General features: G+C 36.4%; 1 protein-coding gene across 7 annotated transcripts in view; it reads left to right on the forward strand.

Annotated features, from left to right (window-relative positions):
• LOC141410923 (rho GTPase-activating protein 20-like) overlaps positions 1-22,013 on the forward strand; it is a 75,038-nt gene extending 53,025 nt beyond the window's left edge. For 3 of the 7 annotated variants that reach the window (XR_012435728.1, XR_012435727.1, XR_012435730.1), the window contains 8 exons: positions 2,055-2,192; positions 4,607-4,648; positions 5,285-5,363; positions 10,548-10,625; positions 12,373-12,439; positions 14,342-14,509; positions 17,413-17,541; positions 21,803-22,013. Coding sequence is in view for 1 of the 7 variants with exons in the window: in XM_074041702.1 (XP_073897803.1) it covers positions 2,055-2,192; positions 4,607-4,648; positions 5,285-5,363; positions 10,548-10,625; positions 12,373-12,439; positions 14,342-14,418 (481 nt within the window). In the remaining 6 variants the exon portion in view is untranslated. Of the gene's footprint in view, positions 1-2,054; positions 2,193-4,606; positions 4,649-5,284; positions 5,364-10,547; positions 10,626-12,372; positions 12,440-14,341; positions 16,648-17,412; positions 17,542-21,802 lie in introns of those variants that run through there. The other 4 variants (XR_012435729.1, XR_012435725.1, XR_012435726.1 and 1 more) reach the window with 2 other exon arrangements.
• The last annotated feature ends 365 nt before the right edge of the window (positions 22,014-22,378 follow it).

Here is a 22,378-nt window from a genome sequence, read left to right on the forward strand (position 1 = left end):
GCTTGATGTGATGAACAGGGGACAGAACAACTGCTTAGCAATTGTGAAGCCTTGAGTTCAGACCCTACTACCACCAAACAAGTAAAGAATATTTTATATACTCTCTATGTCCATTTGGAATTTTAAAAACTATAAGTGACTTTGTGCATTTGAAAAAAGTTCAAAATCACAAGGCCCTTGAAATACAGAAAACAGAATTCTTTTTGAGTAGGTAACTGTCAGCATTGAATGCAGATACCTTTTGCAAGAGTTTATAGATTTTAGGAAAAGAGACATCATTATCATTTGGGCATAATCATGATCACAAGTAGTATAATAAATTTTTTTTGAGAAAAACATCTACTAACCTCCTGCAGTAACAAATGTTTTCTTTTCCATTACATGTCCCTCTTAGAGAAAGCGTGTGTTGTGCCTTCCATAAATTCCTTCAAATGAATGATCAGAATTTAGTGGCTCACTTCCCAACTTCTCCACATAAAGGGAGTGGGTGATTTGTGTTCCATTTTACCTCAGCTCACCTCAGACTTCACTTGGAAAGACTTACTTGTGAAGTCGATGAGCCAGTAACCACCTCAATGGAATAAAGAGTTCTACAAATCCCCATGTATTTTGTGGAAACAAATAAATTTCACTTTGTGTGTAGGGATTCATGCAAATTTAAGTGTTTATTTGCTCATATATGCAGTATATTTTCTCTATTTGTGCTGAATGTTGATAGTAAATTTTATTTTGAGAATTTTATTGAAGAGGTTGATTTAGCTTACAAGAGATGGTCATTGTTTTAATATCGCAGATTGAGGATACTCAACATTATCTAAAATTCTTGGGACCAGAAGTGTTTCAGTTTGGAGATTTTTTTTCAGATTTTGGAAATTTGAATATACACACAAGAGCTCTTGGGAATGTGATGCAAATTGAAATGTGAAAATCATTTATATTTAGTATACACTTTATAGACATAGCCTAAAGGTAATTTTATGTGATATGTCTATATTTTGACTTTAATCTGTCACATGCGATCTGGTGTACAATTTTCAACTTATGGTATATCATATTGGTGCTGAGAAAGGTTTGCATTTCATAGCATTTCAAATTTTGGAGTTTTGTTTTAGGGACTCTTAACCCATACATTAGAAAATTCTGTTCTCAAGAAGATGGGGCCTTCATGATCAATTTGATAGTCATTAGAATGCTAGGTAGGAAGTTATTTATTTCATTGCATTTGACTTACGTTTTTAAAACAGATTGTGCTTAATAACTATTAAAATATTAATAGTAAAAGAGTAGCTACAAAATTGAAAAGACCATACACGTTTTGAGTGTGCAACACTCACATGGAGTACCTTGTGGTCTCTACTGCATTTTGCCTGTTGTGTTTCTTCATTTGTGTTTTTTTTTAAAGTCAGGTTCATGTTGTAGCGTGCAATTTTTTTCAGTGTAAAGAGAATCAATTGGAAAATGATTATGAACAAAATCTTTTCTTATTTTTTGTTTTATCATTTTTACATTTATTCACCTGTGAATAAAATCTTAACAAAGGAAATTTATAATAACTTGTATGCTAACAATAATAAATCTTATATGAACTAAGATTGAAATGTGTTTCAAAACCCTTGAATCCAAAGTTATATATTTCTAGCCCTGTCTGTCATATAAAAACTTTGTTTTCATAAATCATATACTTTTGCATTTTGGTCAGCCCTTCAAATTATTTTTGAGGCCATAGAAACTAAATCAATTAATGGTTCTCTAAAACAAACCTTTAAAACATAGAGTATGATGCTTGCTCAGTACTTAACATTCTGAAAGATAGCATAGTCTACAATTGTTTGGTGCTATCTACAAAGTGTGTTCAGTGTTTCCTGGTTTAGGCTTCACCCACCACACCCTTGGTCATGGCCCATAGAGCTGTTCATTGGGCCAGACCCCAAAGCTGCTAGAGGTGGAAGTGGCATGCTTTTGCTCTGCAGCAGGCAGAATTAGTGTCTTCCCATGATCAGAGCTGCTCCCACAATTAAGACACAAACAGAGATTGTGCTTGATTATCTTTCTAGGTGTAAGAATATCTTGAAGATCAAATGTGTAATCCCACTGCACATCGTATGGATGGACAAAGTGGAGGAAGGCGATTCTGAAGCCAAGAAGTCCTTTCTCTTGGGGTGGCCGATGGAGAACTTCAGGGCCACCTTCCCGTAAGACCCACAACTAGGCCTTGTATTTATATGGGCTACCTATGACAGAGCACAGTTACCTTTTATGTTCTATTCCAGATCAAAAATGCCATTAAAAATTTCCTACAACTTATTCAAAATAGGAAAATATTTAAGTCTGACTGCATATTAAGCTGTAGATTCATTTTTTTGGACCTCCCATAAGATTGTTCATTTGCCTTGTATTTTCTCCTAAGAGATTTTTACATGCAAATATGTGCAAATGAGTCAATAGTCAAATAGGCTTTAACCAGTGGTTGTTCAGCAGGACTCTAGAAGTTACGTGGGGTGGGTGGGTGTTAGGGACTGTGAGAGGCAAACCAGCGAACAAGGGACTAGGCCTTTTCTCCACCATTCTCTCTCTCTCTAATGATCAGGTATTATCTGTGTTTTAAAACTATATGAATAGATCTTTTTTCAGCAAGTGTCATTGCATAGTCCAATTAAGTTTGAAATTTTCCTTTTGTTCTCTCAATTTAATTCTTTACAGAAATACAGTATTTAATTATACAAATAAAAAATTTTGTCATCAAAATTCAAATGCCTGAATTGCCATGTGACAGATTTTCATATTTGTTGTCTGTAGACAATATGTATCACTCATGGTGTCTTTAGACAATCTGAAATAGAGATTTATTCATGCAGTACAGATTAGTTTTCCAACACATTCATAGGTGGGCATGAAGATGGGAATGTGGCTATATACCTAGCCATCTTGAGCTCATACACTTGATTTCACAGATATTGTGTAACACAAACCTGATGCCACATTTCATATATATTTTACTCATAGAGGGTTCATCACATGTACTCAGCATTCTTCTTTACTCTCTTCACCACTCTGTGCCAAAACATGATGCACCATCTCAAAGTTGAAACAACTAATTAAAATTTTAGCAAGTTTTATAAATTTAGTAAATTCTTTGATGCAGCTTTTGACTCAAGGAAAATTTCCAAAGATTATTGGGAAGATTATGTTTGTATCAATGTCTTCTCTTCCATGACAGATTTATCTAAACATTATCACTTCTTATTGCTTAATATTCTCTCCATGTGGCAGGTTAGAGGAAGGAGTTTAAATTGAGAATATACGAAGCCTTTGCTGAGATAGTTTAAAAAAACCTTTTATATTTTTGATGAGTAGATGACATGTCAAAATTAGATTTACATGTTATAATACAAAAATGCTCAGCATCTATTGCTTTTCTGTTTGCTGTTGTTACAATTCTTTAAACTGGCATAATTAGAAGTGATATCCCTGTACATATGCAGATTAGAGGCCATCTTGGTGATCAACACTCCTGATGAAACCCATCCCAACAGCACAGAGCTGGAAAGTGGACTTGCTGCTCCTGATAGAAATACAAAATGTGGCAGTTCTGGGGAAAAAAGTCTGATGTTTCCATAATAATTTCAAGATAGGATTGCTCAATGACTCAGCAATTCAATCCTGAATGTAGATTCATGAAAAATGCAAACATACATCCACACTAAACTTTGTGCATCAATGTTCACAGCAACATTGCTTGTAATAGCCAACATAGAAACAAACCAAATGTTTAACAATGTGGTGTTGGATAGGAACAAGGGAGAATGGGAATAATGATCAATAGGTTAGGTAAAGGGCTTGCTTTTGGTAAAAAGATATTGATGGTAGATAAACAATATTGAGAGTACTAGAAGTCACTCATGGTCAGTTTCATGTTATATATAATATGCCAGATTTTTAAGAAAAATAGCTAACAAGTGATCAATCCATATATGAATGATTCTCAAAATATTTTTATTTACATATTTAATACAAGTGTGGAATAGCAAAGGGGATACTAAATCATTAGCAATTTAGGCACAAGTGAATTGATCTTGGTCAGAGGGTCACACTAATGAATGTTTTCTAGAAAGTAACTTTAATTTTACAACTCTGAAATTTTCATAAAGAAATAAAACATTGTAGGTTTCTTTCCTCTAAAAAGATATTCTTGTTCCTTGTGCAAGAGTAGTTCATTCAAAGAACAAATTTCTCAAGTAATATTAAATCTGAACAGTAGTTTTTATATTTGAATAGTACTTAAAGCTCCCCAAGGTTTAATTACCCTAATTATCAGTTGTAGTAACTGAATCTTAGACTTGGCTGTGACACAAAGCTTGTAGTAGGGTATGGCTGAAATCCAGTGTTTAAATTCCAAATCAACATCTCTTCCCCTCTGAAATGCACTTATCACTGGAAGATCACCTGTAAAGAGCAGGGTCCCTCAAACTCAGTTATTAGTGGGATACTACTTCCACCTGTACCCACAGCGGTAACAGTGGGCGCTAATATTTTCATTTGGAATGATGATCTTAACATCTTAGCATGAATATGTTGTGCTTAATTTTTCTTACTTTTTATATTACAGATCTTTGGAGCAAAAAGAAAAGTGGTGTTCATTCCTTGAAAGGTATTTTGCCAGTGTACATATTTTAATACTTTAATTTGTGATAAAAGAAGGAAAGTCCCTGAAAGCCGACACCCTTAAACTATTCCACTTTTTAGTCACAGAAATTATCAGACTATCCTCAAATAAAATCTTATTTGCATTTACCCTGGATGCTACTATAAACAGTGTTCTCTAATTGATAAGTACGCTTTGTTTATATTTGAGGAAGTTTTGGTTGAAACTCTTACCTTTTCTGTTCTTCAACCTGTAGATTAGAGCTAATATTCTTGAAACATATATTAAATTCTCATAAACACAGGTTTCTTACTCTGTTGAGTCAATTCAAAGAAACTACTGCGTCCTACCTAATCTTGAGTCCAGGAAGGTGTTGAACCCTGTCATGCAGGCAAGAGTGCTTAGAGGACTAGATCTGCTTCCCAAATCTTACATCCCAGGGCAACCTGGTATCCTCAGGGCCACAAATCATTTTCCTGAAATATTTTTGTCTATTTTCAAACATATAATTGATCTTGCTGAATCTTTTTGTATGTTCTTAAATATAACATAATAAAGATGGGTAATTTTAACAACATAGGTTTTGAAAATATGGTACTAGCTAATTCATTTTACAATTTGTGGTTATTATTGAATCATTAGAAACATCAATCTAACAAAAGAGAAGGACAATCAGAAGACCCTTGAGCTCCCGATCTTCATCAAAGACATACAGCATTCTGTAAGTGTTTTTAAGACCAAAAAGAAAATTTCAATTTCCTGACTTACAGTATGTTTGAGGGGGAGACAGAGAGGAGAGAGAGAGAGAGAGAGAGAGAGAGAGAGAGAGAGAGATTTATAAAGTATTGGAGGAAAAAGAGAGAATTTATAAAGTATCACATGGAACTTAATATTTCAAAAAAGGAAACAAGTGGGGGATGTAGGAAAGCAGGTTAAGAAATAGTAATAGAGGTGAATTTGATCAAAGTACATTATGTGCACGTATATAAACATTACAATGAAATAAACAATACAATGTGTTTTATATGTTTCTTATAACACACACATAACATACCTGCCTACATGAAAAAAATGTATATTATACACACACACATAAAAAGTATTTTATTTTAAAATACTTTTGTGTCTTTCAAAATCATCAACGTGCATTGAAGTAAAAGTGTGACTAGTAACATATAGTCCTTATATTCACTTATTTGATAATACTTTGCCTTATTCGTTTCCTTAAAAAACATTTATGCACACTTATTTTTGAAGGTCAGTTACATTTACCATGCCTCTATCCTTAAATACTTATGTATTTTCTAAGAATGAGGATATTCTTCTAGGTAACTACTATTCAGCAACTTCAGTAAATTTAATATCATTATATACATACATATGTATGATAAAATATATTTTATATTATACATATATGATATAGTGTGTGTCTGTATATACAGTGCTGATGTTTGAGTTCAGGGTCTCACATATGCTAGGGAAGTGCTTTATGACTGAGATAAAACTTAGCCAATATAAAATTTTATCTAATATTCATTTTCTAATTTTCTCAGTTCACACCAATAGTGTTCCCTTTCTAATACCGGATTCTTTAGGGACAGACATTGCACTTAGCAATTAATTAAAATACAGAGTTTTGATACATCTTTCATTCCTAAGAAAATCAGGAATCAATTGAGCTAGCTATGAGAGATGATACTTTTAAGGAATCAGCATATGTCTACTTCATGTGTTTTACTGCTATTGAGAAAAAAAACCCCATATCTTCAATACTATGTGACATTTGATTTCTGAAATTGTAGTACAGTAGCCAGGATGTTCATAATGATGAATAAAATAGGTATTTTTATGTCTCTTGTTTCTATATAGTGGTTCTAGTGGAGTCAGGGGTTTTTGTTTGTTTGTTTTTGTCACATTGAGGTTCTGAACTCAGGGCCTGATGCTTGCTAGATGGGCACTCTTACCACTTGGGCCACTCTGCTGCCCTGAATAGTGGTTCTAAATTATACAAAATAGTAATTGAAAGAGGAAAAGCATAGTGCAAACACATTCTTTCTTGGCCAATAGCATAGTTACAAGATTGTTCTGACCTGTTTCCATGTACCAGATGCATTGCAGGAGAAAGAAAAGGCTAGACAGTTGTCATAAGGAAGCACTGACATGTCTCTGCTGGCTTGATTTCAATGGTGGCAAGTGGTTATATTTACAATTTGTCATGGAATACATCTTGACTTCTTTTTATTTATTTTTTTTAATTTTATGATTTTTACTTTAATCATACATTGTTTGGGCCACCTCCTCCCTCCACCCCTGCTCTCCATGCCCTGTGCCCAGCTAGAACCTGTTCCTCCCTCTTGTTTCTGATTTTGTTGAAGAGTAACCTTAGAGATAATAAGAAAGACATAGCATTTTTGCTACTTTGAGAAAAAGGTAGGTATACAGAGAGATTCCTAGTGATGCTTTCATGTACATGTGTATTGCAACCCACATTGGTTCTTCTCTACTAGATCTCTTTGCTACTTCCTAGTCCCCTTCCCATAGTGGCCTCTGCCAGTTTAAGATTACTATATTCACTCCTCTACAGTCAACCACATTTAAGGTTTAGGTTCCTTTCCTTTCCCCTATTCCTCCTTTGCGTGTTCTCCCCTTTAGTGTGGGACCCATGCCCAATAATATTACTGCATTTGTTTTAGGTATATAATCCACATATAAGGGAGAACATGCAATATTTGGCCCTCTGAGCATGGCTAACTTTGCTTAAGATGATGTTCTCCAGTTCCTTCCATTTACTTGTGAATAACAAAATTTCATTCTTCTTTGTGGCTGAATAAAATTCCATGGTATATAAGTACCACATTTTCTTAATGCATTTGTCTTGATATTTAAAAAAATCTACTTTATTTATGTCTAATTTATAAAAAATAAACATTTTGAATGCATGTTTTTGTGTCTCATAAGTTGACCGTCTATATCATCTTAAGCTTGGTCTCAGCTCTTAATATATTATATATATTATAAAATATATATATATATATATTTGTATTTGCAAGTAATATTCAACTTATATGGAAAAATAGTTATATTTCCATTTGGAAACATGGAATAAATATTTTTAAATTTTGATAAATATTTTTAAAACTTTATTTGTTGCTGGGTGCTACTGGCAAATATCTGTAATCCTTGGTGCTTGGGAGGCTGAGATCAGAAGGACTGCAGTTGAGGCCATCCCAGGCAAAAGTTAATGAGACATTAACTCAAATAATAGCTGGGCATAGTGGCAACATGTCTGTTACCTGGGAGGCTTAGATAGGGAAGATTGTGGTTCCCAGCCCATCTACGGAAAATTAAGTTTTCAAGATCTCATTTCAACAGAAAAATGGTGGGCATGGTGGCACATGCCTTCTATCCCAACAAGGGAAGAAAGCACAAGAAGGGAGTATTATGATGCACTTAGTCCTGGGCAGACATTGAAAACCTATTTCTGATGTAACCAGAGCAAAAAGGACTGGAGGCATGGTTCATGTGGTATAGAGTGCCTGTCTAGCAAATGTGAAGCCCTGAGTCCATATCTCAATATCAAAAAAAAAAACCCTACTTTTTTTTTACAAAGAGCTCTATCTACACAAATTTACCTGTTTATCTACAAGAACACCATCTAGAATGAATACATATGTTATTGTAATTATTATTTTGATCTTACCTGGTTCCACATATCATGAGAACCTATTATCTTCTAAACCACATAAATTAGAATGATGAGAATTTCAAAGGGTTTCTTTGTAAAAGACAGTGGAATTTTAACATGTAAGGAGGGGCTTTCTGACATCTTAAAAACTGCAGAACCTTTACTTCTAACTAAATATCAAGCTATAGCCCAAGTGTTTGTACCCTCCAGATATTTTAGCATAAGAGGCTCTGACTTCCTTGAATTTGGATGATCTGAGCCCTACTTTTGGGTATTGTGAGAAATTTCATAATTGTTAGGCAATAAGAGGCACAATGAGAAGTGAATGAATTTAAGATGGTTTGTTCATAAAAATCCATTGTCCTTTGGCCAGGCTTGTTTGATACTCCTGTAATCCTAGATACTTAGAAGCCAGAGATTGGAAGAAATGTGGTTCAAGATCAGCCTGGGTAAAACAAGTTTTAATAAGACCCCAATGCCTAGCTAACCCTCAGTGATAGAAACACTTGACCATATGTGCTAGGCTGTGGGTGATCCTCAGCAACACAGATACACACACATACACATACACAATTAACAACTTTGGGTCCAGTTGTCCCATGAACCATTTAGTCCATAATAAAGTAAAATACAATGAGTCATAAAAGGGTTTCCTTAACTTGATTTTTTTAGTATCATTTTAAGGCCTGTGGGTGCCCACCTATGCTGTTTGTCTTGTTAGCCATTCTCCTTATGTAGCTCAGGTTGGCCTCAAACTCACAACCCTCCTGCCTGAGTCTTTGGAGTACTGGAATTACAGGAGCCTGACACCATGCACAGCAGCTTTTGTCTTCTTTAAGCAGTGCTTATCAGATGACGCAGACCTGATTGTGGATTTATGTTATATTGCAAAATCTACATGCATAGTAATTTTCTTATTTTATGCTAACATATTTTGAAATTCAGATGGTTCAATGGCATCAATTCAGAATCCCTTCAATTTTTTTCAGGCTTTCTACAAATTGTCTTCCTATTTTTCCAGAACACATCTTAATGTGTGATGTAGTAGAAATGACTTTATTCATTGGCAGATGGGAATGGAGCTAAAACCATGAAAGTTTTCATTCTTGATTGTTAGATTTATTATTTCAATAGATATCAACAATGAAAATCTAGCTAACCCTGAAGGGAAAGTGCTCTCTACATAGTGTTTTTGAAGAAGTCTTTTATAGCCAATTTTTATTCTGATTTTAGTAGAACTAAATATACGACAAGTAAAGGAATAAAGCCAAAGTATCACAACCCACTTGGCTAGAAAACGAAAGGCTTCAGCTCCTCCTTTACTTTTTAATCATTTTATTATTGTTGTACTGGGAGTACATTGTGATGTTTACCACAGTTCTTACAATGCATCATAATTGAATTCACCCTCTGCATTATTCTCCTTTATCCCTCATCCCCCCTATTACTGCAACAGTTTCAGAAGGTCCATTTTTCCACTTTCATATATGAATACATAATATTTTGCCCATATTCACCCTTCTAACTTTTCCCTACATCCTTTTCACTCTCAATGATGCCAGCACCCAGAAACAAGACATGTTTTACCTTCCTGTTCTCCATGTTTGAAAAAAAGCATTTTTGTATGTCTCTATGTAAGAGAGTTTCAATGTGACATTTCCACATATATATATTTTATAGCCCAAATTGTTCTCTCTTCTGTTTTTCTCCTTTCTATCTTAGTCCCCTTCAACATGTTTGAAAATTCTATATTCATTCTTGTATCAAGAGTACATCAACCATATTCACCTTCTTGACTTCCTTCTTTTTCGTCCATCTCCCATTAGTGGCCTCTGCTTAGTGTGTCCTGTTTTTCATAATATGAGCTTCTTCTTTTGAAACTACTCTCCTCCTTTATTGAAACAACCTCACAGTGCTCAGAATCAGTCCCCAAACCCTCTCTGAGTACTGAATTTTTCTCAGTTAAGCTGCTATATTTGAAGTGCTACAAATCCTTTATTTGCAGAGAAAGGTGTTATACTGAAATGCTTTCTACTGACTTCATGTTATATAAAGGAATGAAAAATATCTAAAGTCAAGGTTTTGTGCTCTACATGTGCTTTATTTTTGTCCTCACCTGAAAACAAGTTTTGTTTAATATGGATAATAAGTTGACAATAACTACAGAATTGTGTGCTTTGGAATTCTTAATTTATAGCATTTTTTTTCATTTTTTTATAGCCTGTTGCTGTCACTGCAACAAGTTTTGATACAGTAAATGATATTATTAAGAAGACACTGTCGATTATAGGAATAACTGTAAGTTGCTTGTAAGCTACTTTTAAATTAAAAGATAACTTCTATTTTTGAGAATCATATATCTATCCAAATATATGTTTTTGTATGTGTATATATATATATATAATCATATGATAATTGGTTATTATAGATATCAAAGTCATAGTTTGTCCCCCACACACACTTTTAGGAACTGAAGGCAGCTAGCTATAAGAGTGTGCACAACTTTCATTCTATTTTACTTTTGTCTGTTGTTTTATGTTTTGATAGTGCTCACATATGTAGTTAAATATATTTTGGTAAAAGAGGTGCACATATTTGAGAAGAAGGCACAAAAAAGGAAGAGGTAAGTGTGTGTAACTCAGTTTTAATAAATTTAATGACCTCTGGATCAAGGAACCATGGTATAGCATGGCTCCTTATATAGAATTATTTCCTTGTGAAAATTCTGAATATTGTGACATGATCTCTATGATTTATATGTAAATCTGACTGTGTAGCATAATAAAGTCCCATAAAAACTCAGAGCAACCACCGTTTGGTATAATAGTCATTTTATAGAAGTATCATTTAATAATAAATTGAAAAGAGAGCTGAACTCATATGTTCTAAGCAGTTACTGCTGCCTTGATTTCTAAACTGTAGGATGTATGTGCTCTGTATAAGAATTAAATCTTGGAAGAGAGTGAGTACTTTTAGGGGCCACATGGGGATAGTGACTTAGAATACAGTTCACTTAATTCATATTTGTGAATTACCTTTGCTTAACGTGAACAGCTCACCACAAAGAAAAAGTTTCTATTGTAATAAAGAATTGAGGTTATTTGGTTATATAAGTATGCCTGATTTAAACAACTTCAACAAAGCATTTCCAAACCCTGCCTTATAAGAAAATATTTGTTATTAGATCTTACTTCCTATATGCCATGTAATATTGTGCTGATGTACCACACACCCGTGTGAGTGTGTGCATGCACACATGTGTTTGTGTGTACCTATTACAATAACTACATTTGAAACATATTTCTGATTTAGCCCTTCTTTTAGGACTCTAAATAATTCATCAGAATCTTGGTAATTTAGATTTGTTTAAGTGAGGTTTCCTTAATGTTGGCCAGTAATTCTGCTGGGGATAACCTTTCCACACCTGACCTATTTTCCAGGTAGAGTCCTTGTAGAGATTCTCTTCTCAGAACAAGGCTTCCCTGACTGAAAGTAACAACTGGCTTTCCCCTGACATCTCCTCAAGGCCTTTTGGACCTCTGTCTCTTTTGCTCAGTGTTATTGACCTTATAGTACATTCTAAATTTTACTTTTCTTAGGCCCATTTTAGCACATGTGTGGCTTTGAGCAACAAGTTTGTCTAAAGAGGGACATGTGTAACAGAAGTCAACATTCTCCATGACTATTGGAGATAGCAGAAGGCAGAACTCTGGGGATTAGACATTTCTTCTGTAGTGGAGGATATTGAGTATGGTTTCTCATTACTTGGTTCACTCAGAAAGTGATGGCTGGATTGCATTATGATCCGTAGTCTTTCAGAAGCCACAACGCAAGAATTTGGAGTAATCTGGAGGTTTGGAAGTATCCAGGAGTTATTGAAATCAGCACTGTTGATGCAAAACTGTGGCCTCCTATGAATATAATAGCATTTGTAGTGATACAAATTCCTTTCCTTCTTAGAAACACAGAAATGCTATGGAAATAATTTCTTCAACAATCCATTTTCAATAATCTTTCATGATGCTTTGTTCTTTTTGTCTCCTAGGAATGTGAAAATGAATACCTGCTATCTTTCAACTCTGGGAAGGAAGAAGCCCCATTCACACTCTTGGGTAAATGTCAGGGACAATCTAAAATGTGATTGATTGGGCTCAAAGTTATACTTCTCTCAAAGTATTGACTGTTGTCTTAAGCTTGAATGCCTCTAAATGTAAAAATGGCCCAAGTATTCACTTGTACATTTAAGAAATAATTGCCAGCACTAACTCTATGACAGGTGTTTGGAAACATCTCTTTAGACTTGACAATTTCTGGTACAGTTGAGGAGAAAAAAAGTGAAGTTTTCTTCTAATTTTTCACATGAAGACATAGCTTTCTTTTAAAAAAAAACAAGAACTGGATTATTTTTGTCAGGAAGTATAAAAAATATTAGAAATTAATTTTCCCATTTATTGTTCCTACTTCAGTAAAAATCCACTATTCATTTTCTAAAGAATAGGTCACCTCCATTTTGTAACAATCTTCTATAATTCAGTCATGGCTGTGAAACCATATATAAATATTTCATTAACACAAGCTCTATACATAGAACTTTTCACAAAAAAGGAGATAAGCAAACTCCTAAATTGTTCCCAACCTGTATTTTGTTATTTTTTGGTTGCATTTTCCTCTCTATTTAAAGTTACTGATAGATGATTCATCTTTAAGATAGTTATTAAAAGAATTTAGCTGGAAGAAAAACTCACGGCTCATCATGTGAAGATGAAGAAACAAATCCATTCCAACACACAGGAAGGACCAGGACATATTGCCTATGCTGTAGTTGAGAGAGGGAATGATTTCTGCTAGAAGTCATGGGCATGTTTCTTTTTAATAACTTGATATTATTTAGTAATATTTATCAGCAATAAGTGAAATAACATGGAGAAGGCAATACTGGAAATATATTTTAATGAAATGTATTAGTTTGATAAAGTATCTAAATGATAACTAAACCTCAGAACTCCTTTGAATACAGCTTTCTCTCAGGAGCACTATTCTTGAGGACCTCTCCTCAGCCTTTCTGAATCCTTTTTTCTGAATGTACTCTCAGTTCTCGAGTGTGGATCAACTTCTGATTATCCTGAGCCTTAGTTTTATTACACTGATGCCAGTAGAGCTTGTTTTACCCTAAAAGTTGAAAGTTGCTGTAATTCTTGTTCTGAATGTAGCACTAACAATGTATCTGTACCAGATGGAAAGGAACAGCAAGAGTTCACCAAGTTACATCAGTGCAAAATCAGAAATGGATGCAAAGGGGCTTTTATACTCATCCTAGACAATGTCATTCACTTCACAGCACAGCATCTTTGATAATTCTTTGTAAAGAAAGTAAGTTAAACCATGAAAGAGCAAAGCAAGTCACTTGCCATGTAGCTCCTGATGACTGTGGGTGTTGTTTTTGTACCTTGTTTCTATTTTCCAATATGCTGCAGTCTTCCTTCTGCTCACTGTCTGTGAGGAAACACTGGCAGGACAGCAGTGTAAGGGAAGCATGAAGAACACCAGTCCAATGCTCATGAGTAGCCCTGATGTGCGAACTGACAAAGGGAAACATCTCTTTTGGTAAAAGTGACATTTCATATGAGAAAATACTAATGTTACCAACTCTTGACATCTACTGTAATTATTAAGGAATATTAAAAACTAGTGTCCATCAATGTATTTTCTTCCATCTCTGCAGTAGGAAGGATGCAGATGGATCCTTCAGATTCACTGATGGATCTATGCATTCCAAACAAGGTAACATATTTAAGGTTTTTATCTCTTTATTACTTAACTTCTTTTGCTTGGGCACCTGTTTTCTGGATGGTCTCCTTAGTGAGTGTGCATAATGCACACTCAGGAGACATAGCATTATTAATTCCACAGGATCCAAGAGAACCATGTCCATACCAGTGAATTCAGCAAAAGGTAAGTTTGATTACACCCACCATCATCAGCCTGAATCTATATTTCTATTTTTCTCCATATAGGACACGAATGTCCGTATGCCATCAAAATGAACTACCTTGGAGAGAAGGCATTCATGCCACAGAGACCAAGTAAATGAACTTCTCAGACCTTTCAGGAGCCCATCCAGGAACAGGTGTCCCCAGACCTCAAAGGCCAGTTTTTCCTAGGGCCAAGGCATCCAAACAAAGGCAAGCATGAGAGTAATGAATACCTTCCCTTCCTGGAAGTGCCATCTCACAGTTCACACCTCCATTCCTGATGAAAATAAAACTCTTGATTCATAGGTATTTTCCATATCCTAAGGAGGTAGTATATGCAAGTACCCAATACTCATTCAGAATCGGGCTTAGATTGCCTCTGAGAATTGAAGTTAAGACACAAGTCCCTATTAGGAGAATTTGTTTTTCATTCATCCACAGAGAAAATTGCTCTCTTATTTGTATCCCAAGAGCACTTTAGAAAAGTAGTTATGTAAGTCTACATCTGTGTGTCTTATTAGAAGATGCTCTCTTGAGGCCCGGACTCTCATATCTTCCCCATTTCTGGTTGCAGTCATCATCCGGGGCCAGAATAGTCATGACAACATGACCTAGACACACTTGAAATCTTGAGTAAAGAGATATGGTTTTAAATGGAATCTCTTCTTGGTCTGAAGGGTCTTTGTGATTCTAACCTGTATTCAGTTCTAAATCTACCCCAAGGCCAGCTTACTTTCTACATTTGCTTCAGACATACATCTAGAATTGGACTGAAGTTCTCAATGGAGAACTTTTGATTCATCCTTCTTGCCACTTTCTCCCTGAGATATTCCAGTGCTTTTGCACTGATATTTCTCTCTTTTATACAACTGTGTTATTAATTTAGGATATATTTAGCCTAGTACAGAGCTTTCCCTTATTTTATTGTTGTCACTTTTCTTGTATAAGCACACAGTTTATGATTTTTACATTTTTTTCATACCCTGAATCAAGCATGAGGAATCCATTAACCTAATTTGCTCTAGACTGTTGAAGACAGGCTGAGTTTCTCTGCAGTTAGGTTGTTTTATCAGCCCAATTTTATAGCAATCACATGCCCTTTCATTCATTACAGAAACAATAAGAATTCTCCAATCAATAATATGCATCACAAAAGACTTATCTAAGTGAAAATATTGAGCAACTATTGGACTTGGAGTTTACTCTGCTGTCAAGTCTTTCCTCATACTATAACTGCATATTATATCTTTGTTTCAAGGGACAGGGTGTTAGTAATATTATTTTTCATATGAAGAATAAGAGAATACATTTGGGTTATTTTAGAAATAATAGCATTGGAGACACCAGGTAGAGTATAACAATTCAACCTGTGTATTTACATTTATAGTCATCAAATTTTGTATATGTTAACATACACAAATATGCTCCAGGATTTTAGAATGTATGTGCTTTTTTCTTTCCTAACTTTTGAATTGGAGGGGATAAGTATAACAGGTAGAGAGGTGGCAGTGTTTGTGCCTGCATGCCATCTGGAGGCTCCTATCTGAAAAGAAGAATAGGGTAGAGCTTGCTTTGCAGGAAGAACACTGCAGTCTCAGCTGCCTTAAACCATCTGAGTTAGGGGTAAACTTAATTTTATCAAGAATACTGTGAACCATGCCTTGTTCTAGGCATTAGTCCAATGAGGTATATTGATAATATCCTTCAGGTTAAACTGAGGATTTGAATCAAAAAGAGTCTTGATAATTTGTCCAGGTAAGTGGCAGAAACAGAAACCCACACTAGCATCACTGATCCAGCCCCACAAGCATTGTCCCCATGTTTTTATACATAGCAAATCCCAGAAAAGCCAAGAGAGCAGCTATTTTTTTTTCATTTATTCATATGTGGATAAAATGTTTGGGTCATTTCTCCCCCCTACCCCTGCCCTCTCCCTTTTCTCCCACCCCCTTCCCTCTTCCCCCCACACCCTTGTTTCCAGGCAGAAACTGTTCTGCTCTTTTCTCTAATTTTGTTGAAGAGAGACTATGAACAATAATAAGGACAAAGCATTTTTGCTAGTTGAGATGAGGATAGCTATACAGGGAGATTCCTAGAATTGCTTCCATGTACGTATGTGTTACATTCTAAGTTGATTCTTCTCAAACTGACCTTTTCTCTAGTTCCTGATCCCCTTTTCCTACTGACTTCTGTCACTTTAATGTTTCTGCATTAGTTCCTTTGTATTGAGGATATCAAATACTATCATGTGTTTTGGGTTTCTTACCTATCCTCATACTTCCCATGTATGCTCTCGCCTTATCATGTGACCAAAGTCCGGTCACCTTACTGTATTTGCCCTTGATCTAAAGTCCGCATATAAGGGAGAACATGTGATTATTGGTCTTCTGAGCCTGGGTAACCTTGAGAGAGCAGCTATTTAAACATATTTGGTCAAACGTCAATCATCTTGCAAATCTTGGCCTATCTGTTATCTTTTAAATATTTGGTGTATGTTACTTATTTATTAAAATATGAAGGTACCATGTTTGGAAAATTTTATAGTTAAGCAGTAGAAACATTGGACTGAGGTTTGAAGACATACTTTATGGTGAAGTAGCCAGAGACTTACTAAGAATTGACTCAAGCAGGCTTTGTCATTAAGGGCAGATGCTCTTTTGATGGGGTACAGTTGACCTTGGTTACATGTTTTGAAAGTAGATTATGAGACTGCTGAAATTCAATACTAAATAGTTTTAGCTTTCAAAATGGGATATGACATGTTTACTCAGCTATCATACTTAACTTCCAGGAATCTTTTCCAACAAGGTGTGAATGGTCTGATGATTCAATGTTGCAGGACAGAGACAAACTCTCTACAATGCAGTCACATGGGAAAAACTAAACTAAATTAATTAACCACCAATTAATTGGTTTTGACAAAGAATATAATTACAAGGCAATTAACAAGTTTCAGAATGTAGGACATTTACAGTATAAATGACTTAGTTCCTCTAGTATGCAATGCACCTAGCACATTATAAAATGAAAATGGTGGGAACAAGGTGAAATGAATGAAACAACTAAAGGTTATAATAATCTCTCTTCTTCCTTTGATTCCTGGTCAACCTCAGATAAAGGAAGATACCCATTCAGGAATTGGAGATTTCGCCGCCGATCTAAATCCAGCCACAACAACCTGGGTGAATCCCCACCTACCATAAGGACAGAACTACACAGTGGAGTTTCTACTATGAATATTTGTGAGAATGACAATTCACTATCTCCAATTCTGGGGAAAAGAGCTTATTGCTACATAATACTTTTAAAATTTTATGCTCCCATGGCAGGAAATTCTATTCGTGGCCTAAAGATTTAGTTTAAAAAGCTCAGGGTAAAAGCCAGGCTGAGGGAATATGTGTACTATTTAACAGAAAGATTCCAAATGGAAGAAAGAAACCTTCACACCTGAATAGATAAATGAAGTGTCTAAGAAAAAATGACCATAACTCATTCAAGCAGTGCTGTTTAAGAAAAGTTGGGTTTCTATCACTTTAGCTTCATTCATCACCACAGATTTTTATGACAAGTACATACACCTCATATATTCATGATGAAATTATACAAATTATTTGATCACATAGGCAACTAGGATTCTTGCATCAAATAAAATACATCACCAAAAGACCCAGCAGAGTCTCAAAATATATGTTAGAAAGTACCAGACTCCATGATTGCTTCCACAGTAACATTCTTCAATGAATTGCACGACATAGAGGATTTTTTGTTTTTTTGGTTTTTTTAGAGATGTCCTTTTAACATGCAGCTTGGAAACAGCTTTGGGTTGGTAGAGAAAATTTTATTTCATTTTTTAAATTTTTATTGTTTTTTTATTCATATGTGCATACAATGCTTGGATCATTTCTCCCCCCATCCCCACCCCCTCCCTTACCACCCACTCCACCCTTCCCTCTTCCCCCCACCTCCTCGAGAGCTGGCAGAAACTATTTTGCCCTTATCTTTAATTTTGTTGAAGAGAGAGTATAAGCAATAATAGGAAGGAACGAGGGTTTTTGCTAGTTGAGATAAGATAGCTATACAGAGAGTTGACTCACATTAATTTCCTGTGCATGTGTGTTACCTTTTTGGTTAATTCTTTTTGATCTAACCTTTTCTCTAGTTCCTGGTCCCCTTCTCCTATTAACCTCAGTAGCTTTTAAGGTTCTGCTTTAGTTTCTCAGTGTTGAGGTCAACAAATGCTAGCTAATTTTTCAGGTGTCTTACCTCTCCCCACCCCTCCCTTGTGTGCTCTCGCTTTTCTCATGTGCTCAAAGTCCAATCCTCTTGTTGTGTTTGCCCTTGATCTAATGTCCACATATGAAGGAGAACATGTGATTTTTGGTTTTTTGGACCAGACTAACCTCACTCAGAATGATGTTCTCCAATTCCATCCATGTACCAGCGAATGATAAATTTTCGTTCTTCTTCATGGCTGCATAAAATTCCATTGTGAATATATACCACATTTTCTTGATCCATTCATCAGTAGTGGGGCATCTTGGCTGTTTACTTGGCTATTGTGAATAGTGCTGCAATAACGTGGGTGTGCAGGTGCCTCTGGAGTTAACTGTGTCACAGTCTTTTGGGTATATGCCCAAGAGTTGTATTGCTGGATCAAATGGTAGATCAATGTTTAGCTTTTTAAGCAGCCTCCAAATTTTTTCCAGAGTGGTTGTACTACCTTACATTCCCACCAACAGTGTAAGAGTGTTCCTTTTTCCCCACATCCTCACCAACACCTGTTGGTGGTGGTGTTGCTAATGATGGCTGTTCTAACAGGAATGAGGTGGGATCTTAGTGTGGTTTTAATTTGCATTTCCTTTATTGCTAGAGATGGTGAGAATTTTTTCATGGGATTTTTGCCCATTTGAATTTCTTCTTTTGAGAAAGTTCTGTGTAGTTCACTTGCCCATTTCTTTATTGGTTCATTAGTTTTGGGAGAATTTAGTTTTTTAAGTTCCCTATGTATTCTGGTTATCAGTCCTTTGTCTGATATGTAGCTGACAAATATTTTCTCTCACTCTGTGGGTGTTCTCTTCAGTTTAGAGACCATTTCTTTTGATGATCAGAAGCTTTTTAGTTTTATGAGGTCCCATTTATCTATGCTATCTCTTAGTTGTTGTGCTGCTGGGGTTCCATTCAGAAAGTTCTTACATATACCTACTAACTCCAGAGTATTTCCTACTCTTTCTTGTATCAACTTTAGAGTTTGTGGTCTCATATTAAGATCCTTGATCCATTTTGAGTTAATATTGGTATAGGGTGATATACATGGATCTAGTTTCAGTTTTTTGCAGACTGCTAAACAGTTTTCACAGCAATTTTTGTTGAAAAGGCTGCTTTTTCTCCATCGTATATATTTAGTACCTTTGTGAAAGACAAGTTGGTTATAGTTGTGTGGCTTCATATCTGAGTCCCCTATTCTATTCTGTTCCACTTGTCGTCATGTCTGTTTCTGTGCCAGTACCATGCTGTTTTTTTAGTTATTGCTTTGTAATATAGTTTGAAGTCAGGTATCGTGATACCTCCTTTAATGAATGTCATTGGAATTTTGATGGGAATTGCATTAAACATGTAGATTACTTTTGAAAGTATAGACATTTTTACTATGTTGATTCTACCAATCCATGAGCATGGGAGATCTCTCCACTTTCTATAGTCTTCCTCAATCTATTTCTTGAGAAGTTTATAGTTTTCCTTGTAGAGGTCATTCATATCTTTTGTTAGGTTTACACGTAGGTATTTGAATTTTTTTGAGGCTATTCTAAATGGAATTGTTTTCATACATTCTTTTTCAGTTTGCTCATTGTTAGAGTATAGAAATGCTAATTATTTTTCTATGTTGATTTTATATCCTGCTACCTTGCTATAGCCATCAATGATGTCTAGAAGCTTCTGAGTAGAGTTTTTTGGGTCTTTAAGGTATAGGATCATGTCATCTGCAAATAAGGATGTTTTGACAGCTTCTTTACCTATTTGTATTCTTTTTATTCCTTCTTCTCGCCTAATTGCTCTGGCTAGGAATTCCAGTACTATGTTGAATAGGAGTGGAGATAGTGGGCATCCTTGTCCAGTTCCTGATTTTAGAGGGAAGAGGTTTGTATCAAAAGGCAGAGCATTCTCATCTTACACACTGAATAAAGTGCAATAATTTGGTAAATTTTATGCATAACAAATTAGCATAAACAAGATTATGTACAATTTAACCTTCAAATATACAAGCACAGTAAGACAGAGGAACAACATCAAGCTTTTAAGGTGTATACTTTCATCTTTCCTCACCTGGTGAATGGCTTAGGGTGAAAACCCATGTAGGAAGGGCTCTTTGCCAAAGGGCATATATTAAAAAGTGTGTCACAAGTTATCGCTGAATTAGATGCAGATTTTCATTTCATATTCTGCTTGCCTACATAACTTCATCCATTCAGAAATATAGGGCACGATCCAGGGAAGGGAAGATAGGGAAGAAATGTGAGGGGAAGATCCTTTCTTGTAATATATTATTTAAAAAATTTATGTCCTTGGGAACAAAAGAGAATCTTTACCTGATAGTGGAAATCCATGTAGGAAGGGCACCTTGCGTTTAGGACCTGCTTTAAAGTGTGGCACGAGCCTGTGTGAGTTATTTGCAGATTTTCATTTTCGTAGTCCGCTTGCCTCCACGCCAGTTGCCTTCAGATCCGTGGGGCCTTGACACTCGGGGCAGAGGTGATAGTGAAGAAATGTGAGTGCAGGACCCTTGGTTGCTACATATTTTTTAAGAAAACGTAACCCTTCTTGGTACCCCAAGGCGATTCCTTACTTACCTACTTAGCTGAAGCCCCTCACGGCAGCAAGCCAAGGGAATCTGGTTGACGGGCCGTGTGTATTTTCCCTGGAGAGATTCCAGGAGGAAGCATGTATTTGTCACAGGATCCAGAGGTCGAGGATCTGTCTCCATCGTGTGACGTGTACCACATTCAAAAGGGATTCCTTTTGCTTTGGAAGATAGGCCAGCCGCAATATTTGCAGGCACCCACGAGGGTGGAGTACATCAGTGCACGCAGCACTGTACCTGAAAAAGACCTGTCCTGGAACGTGCGCTGCGCAAGAATCATCCAGGCGATTATGTCCACTGACGGGAGGGTAGATATCAGAAGGGCCCAGATAGCGTCCAGGTGGAAGTCAGGCACAGCCGTCCTTGTCCAGTGCTCTGAGAGATCTTTGATCTCCATCCAGGCATCCAAGTATTGAAGGTAGCCTTTTCTCTGTCTTGGTGGAATCCCTGCTTTTTCCCACCTGTTCTCAGCGGGTCGTCCCCAGGTCCTTCTCCAGAGGCTCCATGTGGGGCGTGGCCTTTGGCCTTCCTGAAGCTCCGGGAGAACCATGCTGTCAACAGCCTCTGCACACGAGGCACAGGGAGTTAGGATGGATCACACCGCTCCCCATCGGGCCGAATGTGTATTTCAATTTTCCTCCTCCTAGGTGAAGGCAGTCCACGAGCCACTCCAATGATCCACGTGGACGTGCCCGATGCACGGGACTCACCAGGGTCCGCATCCACACTCAACTTCTGCGATCCTGTCCGGGAAAAAGAGGTGTCCCTTGATGAGCTGGACCAGCCAGTCGCTCTGCCAGGACCCTCACCCAAAGGTACGCCGTAGAGCATTCCTTCAAATGACCCGTCTCAGATCATACCTCTATTCCCGTGAAGAAAATCATGACGCAGCTGTTCTGCATGCAGCGGGCACCTGGGGTGTGGGCCGAATCCCAACACACGCACCCAGAATCAGAGTAGCACTCAACACTCACATCTCAAGAAGGTCCACATCCCTTCTAGGAGAATGTTTTTTTCCCTTTGCCGTAGGGAAATGCATGCTGTCTTCTCCGTATGCTCAGAGCCTTTCAATCCATAGTTTGTGTGCTCCTACCTATCTGCAAGTCTCCTTAGGGTAAAGTTTCCAAAGATCAGGCCACCCCTGTCTTCCCCACGCTGTGCTTTCCCTGAAATGTGGTGAAAGAGCACACTCTGACACGCTGATCACGGAGGTCCTGTAGAAA

This window comes from Castor canadensis, chromosome 9 (genome assembly GCF_047511655.1).
Source record: "Castor canadensis chromosome 9, mCasCan1.hap1v2, whole genome shotgun sequence".
NCBI classification, from domain to species: Eukaryota; Metazoa; Chordata; class Mammalia; order Rodentia; family Castoridae; genus Castor; species Castor canadensis.